The 14,874-nt window shown below is 34.0% G+C and overlaps 3 protein-coding genes across 3 annotated transcripts; 1 reads left to right on the top strand and 2 right to left on the bottom strand.

Moving 5' to 3' along the window:
* Nucleotides 1-216: 216 nt before the first annotated feature.
* On the bottom strand, nt 217-3,768 carry LOC124843047 (putative glycosyltransferase At3g07620). The gene is made up of 5 exons (XM_047319671.2): nt 3,613-3,768; nt 2,417-3,380; nt 2,191-2,321; nt 1,532-1,880; nt 217-1,295 (listed from the first exon to the last, which is right to left on the bottom strand). Exons 2-5 carry the CDS (start codon nt 3,209-3,211, stop codon nt 627-629), a joined length of 1,944 nt encoding a protein of 647 aa, XP_047175627.1. The 5' UTR covers nt 3,212-3,380; nt 3,613-3,768; the 3' UTR covers nt 217-626.
* A 1,305-nt stretch (nt 3,769-5,073) lies between these two features.
* LOC124843045 (CRS2-associated factor 1, chloroplastic) lies at nt 5,074-8,174 on the top strand. Its single transcript, XM_047319668.2, has 5 exons — nt 5,074-5,807; nt 5,899-6,026; nt 6,461-6,686; nt 6,820-6,947; nt 7,085-8,174. Exons 1-5 carry the CDS (start codon nt 5,129-5,131, stop codon nt 8,093-8,095), a joined length of 2,172 nt encoding a protein of 723 aa, XP_047175624.1. The 5' UTR covers nt 5,074-5,128; the 3' UTR covers nt 8,096-8,174.
* A 229-nt stretch (nt 8,175-8,403) lies between these two features.
* On the bottom strand, nt 8,404-11,766 carry LOC124843049 (sugar transport protein 14-like). Its single transcript, XM_047319679.2, has 4 exons — nt 11,512-11,766; nt 10,378-10,700; nt 9,595-10,224; nt 8,404-9,492 (listed from the first exon to the last, which is right to left on the bottom strand). Exons 1-4 carry the CDS (start codon nt 11,651-11,653, stop codon nt 9,043-9,045), a joined length of 1,545 nt encoding a protein of 514 aa, XP_047175635.1. The 5' UTR covers nt 11,654-11,766; the 3' UTR covers nt 8,404-9,042.
* Nucleotides 11,767-14,874: the final 3,108 nt, after the last annotated feature.

The following is a 14,874-nucleotide window of genomic DNA, read 5'->3' as shown; positions in this document are numbered from 1 at the left end:
AAATTGACATCTCTAGGTTATATAGCTACTTAATACCCCTACACACGTGCTCTGTCAAGTGCACGTGCAAGTGAGCTAAAGCCAAAAACAATTCATTATTGTGATGAGGTGTGACAGAATTCAACAAGGAATTACAAAGTCAAGAACTCTGACTACGCTGCCGTTTTAACAATAGTAGTTCATAAGCTAAGAGTATCCAAAGTCTGCATAGCAATATCTTAAAGAAGATCAAAATAATGGACTAGTACTGATAGTGTTTTACAACATACAGTTGAAACATGAAGCCTGCAGAAGGTGCAGCACGTTGCAAGCTACAAATACAGACACTGTTTTTTTTTTCCCAAATGAAGATCAATGAGAGTTTTTATTTATTTATTTTTTACTTCTTCTGGCTGCTTTTTCTGAAATGTAATAATTCCAGCTTTCCTTTTTATGCATTCAAGAGAAATATGGTACAGACTTTATACACATAGGACAGTCTAGAACACTGAATACAAATTCAAGTTCCTATTATATTCTCTCATAATCATGAGTTACTCACACTACTCAGAAACTTGCTCTTCTTTTTCAGAACCCTCGTGTCAGGTGTGCATCTGCTTTGTAGTTCAGAGGACTTGTATGTATCATCATCTCAATTTTATTTGAAACACTCTATTATACCAAATTGAATGAAGGGTCATGTGGAAGAGGTCATACTTCAAGGGCTTTACATGCCAAAAGAAATGTTTCTGAGCCTTTCTGACCCCAAGTTGCAACTTGAGATACTTCTCTTGTGATACCGAGAGAAGTATCTGTTTTAAGTTGGGAATATCTTTCTCAGCAAGGATTATCGAGAATGCATCCCAATTTAAAACCTCAAAAAAAGGTGGAACAAAATTGTCAGATATAATCACAGGTACACACTCATAAAATATGGCTTCAACGACCCTTGGACTGTTCACCTCATATCCTTTAGGGCATATGCAATACTTGCTGTTCTTCATGTGATGGATGTAATTCATTTTGTTTGCAATACCATGAGGCATTGGACCATATATCTTCATATCAGGGTCTTTGTCCTTCCAGTGCTTTAGCAATATTGGACGCAAATAACCATGCATATTTCCAGCATAGAAGGCAAGAATGGCTCTTTGGTGAGGAGGCTTTCCTCCCAGATCTCTCTGAGGATCTCTAACCGATCGGATATAAGCTTCTGGAAGAGAAACATCCCTTCCTATTTTAAAGCCTTGAGTCACATCGGCATTGCAGAGAGCTTTTATGCAGTATTCCATATGGTGTCTTGTTTCGTATGGAGCCTGCAACAATCCACTCGTAAATTTTGTACCAATACGCACTCATGCATAGTGTTATGCTACAAATGCACATTTCTGATAGGCTGATATGTTTATATACACGCAAAGTACAAAAGAAAACTAAAGATGATGTAACTCAGTAGAAAACTTAATATATGAGTGATAATTTTAGAACATGATGACCATGGTTCGTGTGCAAGTAGAATTAAGGAGGAAAAAATAAAGAACACACAGCATACCCAATCATGGCAGGCAACAAGAAAATGGTCAGCACCACCAGTTCTGTTGAAGTGACGATATTTTGCGGATATTTTGTCTGTATAGTCCTTGAGAAACTGACGGAGATTTGTTCGATTATGAGAGTTACGTACATAAAGGGAGTGCTCTAACATACGCGCACTGAATGGCAAATAAAACAGGTGTGCCTTTGAAGGATCCTTCACAGCAAAATATTTATTTTCCTCCATCAATTTCATAAACCAACCCTCTGAGGCATATAGTCCCTTAAGTATAGGTTGATGAAAGATGGGTTTATCTCCATCCTTGTATATATAAACCTTGAGAGTGCGTTCCATAAGTTCATAACTCCTGCAAATCCAACAAGAAAAAAGTTAGATGATCTTGAACTTTGGTCATAGTAGCTCAGACCCAAGTCAGACAATAAAAAGGAATGTAGGACCAAACAAATGAAGACAAATATCATATTTAGGGGAGAAAACTAAAATGGCCTTGTCATTAAGGTACATTACATTTAAATGATCAATTACAAGAATCATGTGTATGAACAAGCTTGACTCAAAACATAAGCATGTCAAGGAAGGACTTTAGTTTTTTTTTGTAATCCAAGGACTATCTTTAGTTGAGTTCATATTTCCTTTAACAAGTCCATCAAGCGTACCTTTTGAACATAGAAAGATTGCGAAAGAGAGGAGCATAAAGTTCTTTGTCTTGTGTTACTATGGGAGCATGCTCAATCTCTAACCTGGCAGCAAGAATTTCCAGGTCACGTTTGGATGACCACCTGGGTCTCTGCAACAAAAAGTAGATCTTCAGATTGAAATAACCATAGCAATGTCTTGTCCAGGTAGCTAACTCATAATTGACAGAGATATTAGCATAAATACCATTGCACGAGCGGAAGCACGGCGACGTACTAGAATGTGGTTCATCTCCTGAATCAATGTTCTTGTTTTAGGTGGCATCATACACCTCATCTTTCTCCTAGGAGTTATCATTGCAGTACTGTTGTTTGAGGCAGAAAAGACAACTTTCTGGGCAAAATTTTCAAGACTAGTCACATTAGTAGAGGAAGTTGAGCTGTGCGAGGTATGAACACGAACACCATCATATTCCCTTGAATCCATATTATTATCATTTACCAACCAGGCTCCCCCTCCGGTTTTCGAAAATTGCTTCCCTGAAAAGTTAACATTACTTCCCTTGGCCAAAATTGCATTGAAGTTTTGGGATCCAACACTCTCCAAATCCAATCTGTCACCTTTTCTTCCAACATCTTTCTTCTCAGATAAACTGCGAGCATCATTTCTATCTGTCCCATGTTCAAAAACATCATCATTAGATATGTTTCTTTCAGAGACTAAGTCACCGTTTTCATCATTGTGCTTTCCCATTTTGTTACCGTCCCCAACTTCAAATTGAAGAATAGGATTGGGCATTTTTTCCACCGTGGCAATGAAAGCAGAAGAATTAGAAAACCCTGAAACAGAGCCCATTGGGGGGCTCCAATTAGTGAAGTACTTTGGTGTCGAATGCAATGATGGAAATCTAACTTTATCGAACTTCTGAGGCACAGAAGACCATGGGGCATTTCCACTTCCATATGGAACCAATATTGACTGAAACAGTAAATAATTAACAGCAAGCACCCCCAACAGAAAAAGCAATCTCCGGTTCCCCATTTGACATAACTCATAAAAATATGGAAACAGGTAAACCAGTTAAGAACTGAGATGACACCAGATCACTTCGTTCTTTGACAAATTAGCTTCAATCTCCCAAACATTCTGCTACTATGACTTCACAAATCATTGAAGAAGACTTGAAGAGAAAAAAAATCAAAGGATCCTACTAAGAAAATTGGAATATTTTATAGTTAGAGAGACTACAGACAATCCAGCAAAATGTTGAGTCGGATCAAGTAAATAAACACTGAGTCTTAATTTTCACTGTTTCTTAAGGTTAGGTGCATGTGACTTGAGGAACTTGAAGAAAGCGAAAAAAAGCAAAGAGTTCAAAATGGACATTTGTTTCGTATTTTCGCAAAGAGGAACGAGACAACAAGGGGAAGTGCAGGACTAACCTTAGTAGTACAGTGAAGACCGAAACCGAAGAGACAAACTTCAAGCTCTCTTTCTCTCTCCTTTTCGCTATTTTTTTGACTTTATTGTGACCAAACAAAGAAACAGTTCGGGACCAGAACCAGACGAGATCTAAGTAAAATCTTTTAAAGTATCTAATAATGGAAATGTGTTCATCAAACGCACATATACTAATAATTTGTAACAGCCACACAGGCAAACTAATTTATTTGAAGATATTTATTCCTGTAAATATCTTCATATTTTGTATTTTCTAAATTTATTTTTCAATTAACTTTTATGTGTTATGTATTTTTGGACGAAGGAAATTGTAACAAAAAAGGAAAAAATAAAATAAAAAATTACGAAACTTTTTTTTTTTGTGATTATTCTTTATAAAACACTATACCTTTAAAATACCTCTTTTTTAATTTATTTGCATCGCTTCATTTACTTCGTCTTCTAAATTTTATTTATTATAAATTATTGTTGTCCATTTAAAAATACAAACTTCTCAAAATTAAATAAAGTTATTTTTCGTTTTCTTTTTCAATTAGGAAAATGTTTGTCTGTATCTTAAGAAAAATCAAGAATTAAAAATAAAAATACAAACATATAACATTTTAAATATTTTTTATTATATTTAAAAAAAATTATTAATACTTTTTAAATACTAACAAGCTGACATGGCCTTTGATAACATGTTTTGCTGAATTTAATTGATGATCTGGGGAAATTAGTGTTGTGTGAATTGGTGATGTGGAATATGGATTAGTTATAGAAATTTGGTAACCTTGATTGATGATGATATGAGAATTTATCTAAGAATTTTGATTATTAAATTGAAATTTCTTGAGCCGGGAAAAATTTAAATTGTAATATTATAAATTTATTTAGTAGAAAATAACTTTAGAAGAATCAAAATGATCAATTAAAGTTTATATGAAAGTTACAAATTTTTAAATATATATATATATATATATATATATATATATATATATATATAATTTTATATTTCATAAATCCTCCTTTATTGAAAAAAAAACTTTATATATTTTAATAAATATTTATTTGAGACTCGTAAAAGATTATAACTTCATATTATGTTAAAGTGTATTTGTTTATTACTTAATATCCAACTTCTAATACTTGAGTTAATAGTGTAAATTTATTAAATTAGAATATTATAAAAATATTATGAATTATCACATTGTTTGTCATAAAAATTGATATTCAGATGTCTCATATTGTCAATATATGTATTTTGTTAGAAAAAAATGAAAGAAAATGTGGCGGTAAAACACTTGTACAAAGAGTTAAGAAGAATTAACTTGCGAAATTAATGCGGAGAGCAATTTACAAAATATTTTTGGGACGAAAGCGGTAATTGACATAAGAATAGAGGTAGCAAACATGCAAAACGGCGTCGTTTTAATACGTTATGCCATGTCACACACACAAACACACTCATGAACCCAAACTAAGTTGAAGAATGCAGAACACTTTATCATCTTCTTCATGGCTCTGAAGCTCGCACACACTCACAATTTTCCCATCTTCGCCCCAACCCTCGACCCCAATCCCAACCCGCGTCCATCCTCGGAGACCCGACTATCTCGCTGGAGCAACCCGCAAACCCGCTCCGACAGATCCCCCAATGCACGCCGAACGAGTCGACCCTCCGGCCCGGCCAACAGGTCCAAAAGCCCACCAAGGCCCAACGTGGACCCGGAGTCCCACCCGGCGTTAAGGTTCTCCAACATCCCCAAATTGAAACCGCGACGGATAACCTCCGCCCCGGATAACGTGAAAATCAGCGACGACGGACTATCCTACGTCATCGATGGTGCCCCATTCGAGTTCAAGTACAGCTACACGGAAACCCCCAAAGCGAAGCCAACCAAAATACGAGAACCGCCATTCCTCCCGTTCGGTCCGGCCACCATGCCGCGTCCGTGGACGGGTCGCGCGCCGCTACCGCCGAGCAAGAAGAAGCTGAAGGAGTTCGATTCATTCGAGCTTCCACCGCCGCACAAGAAGGGGGTTAAGCCGGTGCAGTCGCCGGGGCCGTATTTGCCTGGGACAGGACCTAGGTACGTGAAGTCGAGGGAGGAGATTTTGGGGGAACCATTGACGAAGGAGGAGATTCGTGAATTAGTTAAATCCTGCATGAAAACCCCACGCCAACTCAATATGGGTTCGTTTGTTGCTACTTGCTACTGTTTTCTGCTCTCTTTTGTTGTGCTTGTGGTGGAAAATTCATTGTCTTTGTTTGTGTTTTATTTTAGGTAGAGATGGTTTTACGCATAACATGTTGGATAATATACATGCTCATTGGAAGCGGCGGAGGGTGTGCAAGATCAGGTGTTTGGGAGTGTGTACTGTCGATATGGATAATGTTTGCCAGCAGCTAGAGGTTGGATTCTTCTCTATTTTATCATAACAATATGTTAATTTAAATGCTTAAAATTTTTTAAATTCTCACATCTAATCACATACTGACATTTATGATAATTTGCATCCCTGAAATTTTATAATAATTACCGAAATAGTTATTCATCTATAATGTAGCAGTCAATAAGTTATGTTACTTGTACTAGTTTTGTAAAATTGGGTAGTTAGATTGTTAGGAATGTTTCCAAGTTGTTAATTTGCTCTCAAATGAGCTCTGCAAATTAAACATGTATACATTCGTATTAGCATATTTTTCTTCTCAGTCAAATATTGAGGAGGCGGAAGATAAATAATGATTGGAGAAGTGCCAGATTTGTCAGGAAATGGAAATGTGCAAAATAACATTGTGCTGTATCATTTGAGTTTTCTCTTGCCTCATGTTATCTGGTTTTTCAGGAAAAGACAGGGGGTAAAGTCATTTTCAGACGGGGCGGTAAGGTCTACCTGTTTCGAGGAAGAAACTACAATCATAAAACACGCCCACGTTTTCCACTGATGTTGTGGAAACCTGTGAGTCCAGTATATCCTAGGTTGATTCCGCGAGTTCCTGAAGGTCTAACTCTGGAAGAAGCAACTGAAATGCGTGAAAAGGGACGCAAATTGATTCCAATATGCCGGCTAGGTACCTTTTTAAGGAAGAAACGTGTAGTTTAGCAATTAAGAAAAGTTAATTTCTCTTGGCAAACTGGATCTAGCTGTTTTTTTTCCCTGATACACACTTTTCTAATGCATTGGCTACTTTTATCATGCTACAGGAAAAAATGGTGTTTACTATAACCTAGTTAACACTGTCAGGGAGGCATTTGAAGAGTGTGACCTAGTGCGTATAAACTGTCAAGGACTAAATAAAAGTGACTATCGAAAAATTGGAGCAAAACTAAGGGTATAACAAATTTTGGCTCCACTGTCGAAGATAATATGGACTCAGATTTTTTCCCTGTTATTTTGGATTTTTTACATTAATTAATGAGGATATACTATATTAAAATCTTTCTTTCACAACTATTCTTTTGACTGTAGGATCTTGTACCGTGCACATTGCTTTCCTTTCAATATGAGCACATACTTATTTGGAGAGGACCTAATTGGAAGTCCTCTATACCAGATCTTGGAGATGACCTCAAGGAAGCCAATAAAATTGTTGACAATAAAAATTTTGAACCACGGCCATCAGAGGCCCTAGAAATCTCAGCGCAAGGTCTACAGAAGAACACAGTAGAGCATGAAAGCAATTTATCACATGACGCTACCATTTCCTCCAGTTCAAGTGATGTTACTTTGGGTAAGGTTGAGGTGCCATATCCCATTGAAAATAGCAGGCAATCTATTTCTGAGGTTACTGAGCTTGCTTCACTTACAAAAGTTTATGAAGTTGAAACCGCAAATGTTGCTACAGATTCCTATGCTGAGCCTGACCCTTGCACGAGTCCCTGTCCAAGTGTGACCTTATCACACTATAATAACAGTTCTGAAGGCTCGACGAGAGCTATGAGTGATAACCATGGAGCTGAGAATATAATGGATAGCCAAACCATCTGTGTTGGTCTTTCTGCTTCAATTTCAGTTGGAGGTGGTGACAATTATACCAATGGAATGGTAGATCCTCATTGTGATAAGCTGCTAGATACTTTAGGAGAAGTAGATGTCAGTCAGTTACCAAGGTCAGCTGCTCCTTATATGAAAGAAATTTTGTTACTCTTCGAACAAGCTGTTGAGCAAGGTAGTGCGCTTGTTCTAGATAACGATTCTTTGGATGCGGACAATATTTACCAAAAAGCAGTTGCCTTTGCCAAATCAGCTCCACCTGGACCAGTTTTTGGGAAACAAAGAAAGGCTGTGGCTGTGGTTGAAAAGAGTCACAAGAATGAAGGTTCAACTTTAGAGACTAAAGAAACTACCACTGTTTCCACGAAACGGGAAAAGGCGAGGAGTACTAAAATTTCTAGAAAAGCTAATTTTGATGGCCAATTACTGAATGATGTACCACAAGGAACATTAGGAGTTGATGAACTTGCTAAACTTTTATTATGATGCTGGATGGTTTTATCTAAAGTTCTGATGCCATTGCAGTAGAGTTCATTGAATCATACGTAGTGCATTTGTTGACAAAGTATTTTCTTATTTCCTTCGGCCTTTGCTTTTGTTACTTTCCGTGGTATGATCCCAATATTATATCGGTATGGTTTACTCACTGTCATGGTTTTGTTATCAGCCTCCTCATGACTTAGGCTGTGGCTAGACGTCGAATGCCGTGTTAAATAAAATGTAATGTACGTAGTGGTATGGAAAGACGGGAAGTATCATATCATTGTTTTATATTTCATGATGAAATGGGGTGGAGTGCTGATTTCATTGTATGGACTTCAGGTAGAATGATGAAGAAATGGTGGAAAAATAAGATTGTGAATCCACAATCTTCCGAATTTGATAGGAAACAAATAAAGCTTTTAGGTACGTAGAGATTAATTGCATTTATCGTTAAGTTGCCTTCTTTTTGGCACATTGAGTCACCTTTTATTCATCTCATTCTACACACTTTTTATTCAATTCAAAAAATGATAATAAAAGTCTTATTGTTTCATTTTATATCTTTTGTTTACTTATATTTAAAAGAGGAAGTGATCATCGCTGAGAAAAGGAGATTAAATAAATATATAAGCGATAAATCATATTTAAAAGAAAATGTCTAAATAGATTGATTTTTGACAACGAAAGCAACAAACAATATTCTAAAAGAAAAAAATATATATATAGTACTATGTGGATATGTATTTTTTGACAATGGTGTCAATATAATGCCACCCTATTCTAAAAAAAGGAAAAAAAAAAACATATAAAGAAACCTAGAGTTGTTTCCATCCACTACTATGCGGAGATTTATCTTTTAGAGAATGAAAGTAACAAACAGTATTCTAAAAAAAGGAAAAAAAATATATAAAGAAACCTAGAGTTGTTCCATATATTAGTATGCTGAGATTTTAAACATTTGCCACTGGCGTCCCTTCTGATCCATTTTGGTCGTTAGTGACAACATTCTTCCAGAACCAATGCTTTTCGAAAAGAAGATAAATCTCCTCTATTGGGACTTTCTTGGTTTCGGGCAAAAGGAAGAAGACGAAGCAACTCATGACGACAATTAAGCCACCGAAGAGCAAGAAGATTCCGTATTTGAGGTGGCAAAGTGACATGAGGAACAACTGAGCAACAAGTGCGGTGAAGATCATGTTGACACACACCACCATACTCTGTGCAGCTGACCTTATCTCTAATGGGAATAGCTCACTCGGAACCAACCACCCAAGGGGACCCCAAGATCTCCCATATGCCAACACGAACAAGAATATCACAACAACCAGAACAGCACTGGGTCCTTTTCCAAGTTCTTTCCCGTGTCCAAAGTCCACAGCCAAAACCGCAGCCGTAATAATCTGCAAATCAATAAAAAAAAAAGTGCAATTAGCAATTCCATTAAAAGCGTTGCATTAGTTTGATAAAACTAAAGGACAATAAGAGCTAGAACAAGTAGTTACCATGCAGCATATCATTTCAAATCCAGCTTCCAGAAAGAATTTTCTTCTACCAAACTTGTCAACCAAAAACATTGAGATGACGGTGGCAACTAGAAGAGCGCCATTGGTGATAAAGGATGAAAAGAGAGCAGCATTAGCACCGAACCCCAAACTCTGGAAAATGACAGGGGCATAGAAGAGGATGGAGTTATTGCCAGTTAGCTGCTGGAATGCTGGAATCCCCAAGGCACCTATGATCAGTTGTGGCCTATACTTCCTCTTGAGGAGTGTCCTAAATGGGCTCTTCACAGCTCTGGCTTCTTCACTTGCTTCCTTAAGATCTTCAAATTCGGCATCAACATTCTTTGTACCTCTAACTTTCTCCAATACTTTTCTTGCTTCGTCCAACCTTCCTTGCTCCACAAGGCTGTTAGGTGTCTCAGCACACAGAATACCTCCAATAAGCATAAAAACTGCCGGAACACCTGCCAAACCCAGTGATATCCTCCATCCGTGGGGATGGATTTTGTTCGTGAAGTAATTCACTAGGTTTGCAACTAAGATTCCAGCACAAGTTGTGAACTGAAACAGTTGGTTCACCGCTCCTCGGTTCTTTGCCGGAGCCATTTCCGAAAGGTACAATGGAACAGCCTACACAATTGAATGCACCGTTAAGAATAATATTTCTTTGTAAGTAACGTATGCATGTTAGAAATCCAGTCAGAAACAAGAAGCAACGTTGAAACTACAATCACAAACATGCTACGTGTGAAGGATTAGTTTTGGAGTATTTATTTGACTCACTTGGTTACCAAAGCCAATGCCTCCACCGAGAAGGACCCTGCCAATGATCAGCATTGCAATGTTCTTAGCTGCTGCATTGAGGATTGCGCCTGCCAGAAAGCTAAGGGCTCCCACTATGATGCTGGCCTTCCTTCCCTTGCTTCTTGTTAAGTAGGAGGCAAAGAATGTCATGACCAGTGCTGAGATATAAAGGGACGATGTGAACAGTGTTAGGACTTGGTCGTCATATTTGCAGTAGTCTGTCTCATTCAGATGCGAGTTCTTCCTGCTGTACACTTTTGGGAAGAACTCTTTCAGAAAATCATCCATTGAAGTCACCCCACCTGACACCACAGCATCACAAGCAAATTTCTCATTTTGAACTTTCTTTGAGACAACATGAAAAGAAGAACATAGCTATAACATCACAGACAGTTCTTCCTATGGAATGGGGAAATCGCTAATTATCCTGCTGCACAGACTTTTTCTGAATTTTCTGCTTTCTAAGCATGAATTCCTTTAGACCAAAAGACAGTTACATGATCATGTAATTTTAGTATATATAATTAAATAGTTCCAAAAATAATAATTAAGAGAATTTCTAATTATTAGAATGATCTAAATATTTCCAGTTAAAAATTATTAAATCGAACTCAATAACAATAATAATAATAATAATAATAATAATAATAATAGAAGAAGTAGTGTATATTTCTTTTCTTTAAAGCAACCACGTCTGTTCCATTCCCTGAATAACTGGAGTTTATTGTGAACAGCGAACTCAACTGAAAGAAATACGAAATTGAAGTCGAAATTCCCGGCCCAGTTTTCGACTCAGAAATCAAAACGTTAAATACACATGATACTGATTATGGATGATAAAAAATGATAAATGAGAATAATTCGAATTATAAAATAAATATGATAGAAAAAATTATCGTAAACATTTTATCCATATAAAAAATTCACTGAACAGGTTCTTTCAATGATATTCATCCAGAATCATGATACCACTTTGCAATTGTTGCATATAAAAAATAAATACCTGATGACGAAGAGTAATAAAAAGTAATAAAGTTAATGCAAGAATTAGATGTTTAATGAATAGAATCGAGAACAAATTAATGAAAAAGAAAAGGATGAGAGAAGAATGACCTGAAACACCAAGGTCATAGCCAAAAAGCGAGCCACCAAGAGCCCCAACAATGCATGTAAAGGCAAAATAGTAAGTGAATTTGTGCTCATAAAGATGAGCCCTTTTTCCACGCTCTCCACCTCCAACTATTCCCCCTGCCATTGCTCTCTCTGTCACAACTCTCGCTCTCTGTTTTTTCAAAGAAAATCTTTCACCGTCTCTGCTCTTTCAATCATCAACTTTCACGCTGCTATGTATAAGACCTCCGGAGTCAGTGACAGTTCACATGCTTTACAAACAGATACGAATATATTAACTACTTGTATGTAATTCCGTTGTTAATATTAATATCATTTTTATAAAATAACCTATCTTTTCTTAATAAGGAACAATTTGTTTTTTATCTTTTAATCGAACAACAACCAAACAGTAACTATTTCCGTTATAAAATAAGCTATTTGTTTTTTATTTTTATACGAGTGAAACCTTAATAAGGTAAAGATGTTGAGAAGAATGATAAACAACAGAAAATTTATTCACCAGTTTAAGCTATAAATAAACCTGCTTCATTTTTTATTTTTTTTGAGACAGGTAAAAAATAATATGGTTGATGAGAAGATAAAGAAAAAATAATTAATGATAAAAAGTTTTCTTCGTGTATCTTTTTCGAATTGGTTTGTTTGTCGATCATACGTGGAAAAGGTGGCCGAATTCTTATAATTGAAATTAATTGTTAATTAATAGTGAAGTATATTTTTATTTAGTATGTAAATCTTAAATTTAACAGATAAACTCTTTCTGAAAATATATCATATTATATATTATATGTTTTCGTTTACTTGAAATCAAATTCGATTTAAACTGAGATGTGAAGAATAAAAACAGAAAAGTTAATATTGAACCTTAACCTAAAAAAATACAATTTAATGTATCTAAATTCCAATGCACTTAGCTTGGTCACATTTGGATTTTACGACACTTGAATTGTAGTTGGGACAGTTTCAATAACAATTTTATCTATAAAATAATTTCTTAACGACTTTAAAAAATACAAATTTTTCGAATAAATTAAATACATCATATATCATAAACTTAGAATCGATCGCATAAACTTTTATTCGTTATTATTCTATACTTTAAAATAACGTATTGTTAAGCTTTAAATAATTAGTTAAATACAGTTAGAAACTAAATAACAGTATGAAACATTGTATGATATTTGTGAAAAAAATATAATTAATGTGATAATAGACACATCTTAAATATTTTTTATGCGAGATATATATATATATATATATATATATATATATATATATATATATATATATATATATATATGGTATATTAATCTGAACTATTGGTAATTTATTGTTTTAACTTTCAAGGACTTTACAAATCTAAAATGTTACATTTTTTCTATATTAGTTTAGATAGTCATCTAAATCATTTATTATCTTGAACTGATTTTTATAAACAACATATATTTTATATTAAAAACAATAGTAGAATGAAATCATTGGATTGTTGGAACTTAGGATCAAATCAAAATTTTGAATTAATAATATTTAATTGATCTGACTTAGCTTAGTTTTAGAGATTTTGATAGTTAATTAAAATTAAATTAATATATGTATACCAATATATACAATATTAGGGATTCCCCTATTTAGCATACACAATATTTTTTCTAAGATTACTCTTAAATATAATTATTTCTTTTACTTAGTATTCATATAATTCTTAACTTTTATGTAACCACTTCATTCTACTCTTATTTTTCAATATCTCATATATCATAATCAGTGACATTTTTTTACCAACTCTAATCGACTTTTATTTTTCAATATTGTATAGAATTAATATAAAAGATAACTTCAATTATATTTTAAATTTTTTATACTTTTTAATTACAATATTTAATAATGATTTATATTATCTTAAAACAGTTAAAATAAGGAACCCACAACCTAATAAAACATTATTTCATTAATCTAATTAACTTAAGTTGATTTTGTTCATATCACTGGGTTATAATATTAGACATAAATTATTATTGATTTTATAAGAATATGTGTATGAATTTATCAAATCCCACAACTTTCATTATACTCGTGTTTCAAACAAACGTTTCTGGGTTTACATAAGTGTAAATAAATGGCTATAATGTGTTTACAAACCTAATAATTTAAAATATAATCATATATTTAGTTTTTCATCTCCAATGATGTTGACGTGTCATTAAAGGGTTGATTTTTAAAGCATCCAATGACCTCAGTGATATATACCCAGTCTTGCAAAATGAAGAATAGAACTACATCTAATATCAAACCGAATCATAGGCTCATAGGTCCTATTAAATATACTCTTTCTATTGTAATTTAATTTATTATTTGAATTAAAATGCAATTGTTTCGACGGAAAGATTGTGAGAAATACATACAACAAATTACGAGCCTTTTAAGACAAAGAGATATTACCACCTAAAAATATAAATATACTGAATAGTCACACGTTAAAGTTGGTTGAGAATCAAAATTTATTAAAATTTTAAACAAAAATAAATTTTAATTTTATATTAGAAACTGAAAATATATTTAACTCTTAAAATAATAATATAAAAAAGTTTGAAATTATAGTTCATATTCAATTTTAAACATTTCAATTAATCTATTTTTTAATCCTAATTTAGGTGGTGCTGAACATTGTTAATTAACGTATAATCATGTGACAAACTATATATGGGTTACAACAGCTTATTAGGATCTTTTTAGCATCTACACGAAACCTTCCTCAAAATCTAGAAATAGACATCCTTCGTTACTTTGGTATTCTGTCTTTGTCATTGAGTTTGAATAGTTGTTTTCAAAAATAGTTTAAAAATAAAAAATATTATTTAATAAAATTCCATATATGAATGGTTTAAAATTGGTAAGAGTTTTATAATTATAAAATGTCGGTTATATAAATAGTTTTTTCAATTTATGAATATCTTTCGAATTTAAATAATTAATTAATATATAGATAACACTTATATTAAAATAATACTTTTAGTTATAATAACACTTTTTTGTAAATATCCATGTAGATGCTATGAATGTGCATGGTATAAGGTTTTCTATATCAGAAAGTACGCAAAAAGTTGTGCTGCTGAACACAGTCATTTCATGCGGTCCTTCAAACACACTTTCTGTGCTGCTGATTTTGTGCAGTTTTTATCTTCCTGAGGTGCTTGTGCTGCTACTGATTTTGTGGGATTATTTCCTACAATGACCACTGGATCTTTTTTTATTTCATTTTATATATTTTCATTGCTCTATGTATTATATCCTAATGGTCTTTGTAGTATACTGTCAGACATCATGGAGGAAAAGAGATCCAACAAA

This window comes from Vigna umbellata, chromosome 1 (assembly GCF_029865625.1).
Source record: "Vigna umbellata cultivar VRB3 chromosome 1, Vumbellata_1.0, whole genome shotgun sequence".
Lineage (NCBI taxonomy): Eukaryota > Viridiplantae > Streptophyta > Magnoliopsida > Fabales > Fabaceae > Vigna > Vigna umbellata.
Note: the sequence above shows the minus strand (reverse complement) of the source record. Positions and strands in the feature narration are given on the sequence as shown.

Bases quoted from the DNA above. Each gene is read 5' to 3' on its own strand.
- LOC124843047 (XM_047319671.2), bottom strand. From the start codon at position 3,211: ATGGGGAACCGGAGATTGCTTTTTCTGTTGGGGGTGCTTGCTGTTAAT. The intron at 2,322-2,416 runs GTATTTATGCTA...TTTTTGTTGCAG, and splicing joins GTGCTTCCGCTCGTGCAATG to AGACCCAGGTGGTCATCCAA. The intron at 1,296-1,531 runs GTATGCTGTGTG...GGATTGTTGCAG, and splicing joins TTGTTGCCTGCCATGATTGG to GCTCCATACGAAACAAGACA.
- LOC124843045 (XM_047319668.2), top strand. From the start codon at position 5,129: ATGGCTCTGAAGCTCGCACACACTCACAATTTTCCCATCTTCGCCCCA. The intron at 6,027-6,460 runs GTTGGATTCTTC...CTGGTTTTTCAG, and splicing joins ATGTTTGCCAGCAGCTAGAG to GAAAAGACAGGGGGTAAAGT. The intron at 6,948-7,084 runs GTATAACAAATT...TTTTGACTGTAG, and splicing joins AAATTGGAGCAAAACTAAGG to GATCTTGTACCGTGCACATT.
- LOC124843049 (XM_047319679.2), bottom strand. From the start codon at position 11,653: ATGGCAGGGGGAATAGTTGGAGGTGGAGAGCGTGGAAAAAGGGCTCAT. The intron at 10,701-11,511 runs GTCATTCTTCTC...CTGTGGTGTCAG, and splicing joins CTATGACCTTGGTGTTTCAG to GTGGGGTGACTTCAATGGAT. The intron at 10,225-10,377 runs GTGAGTCAAATA...TCAATTGTGTAG, and splicing joins GCATTGGCTTTGGTAACCAA to GCTGTTCCATTGTACCTTTC.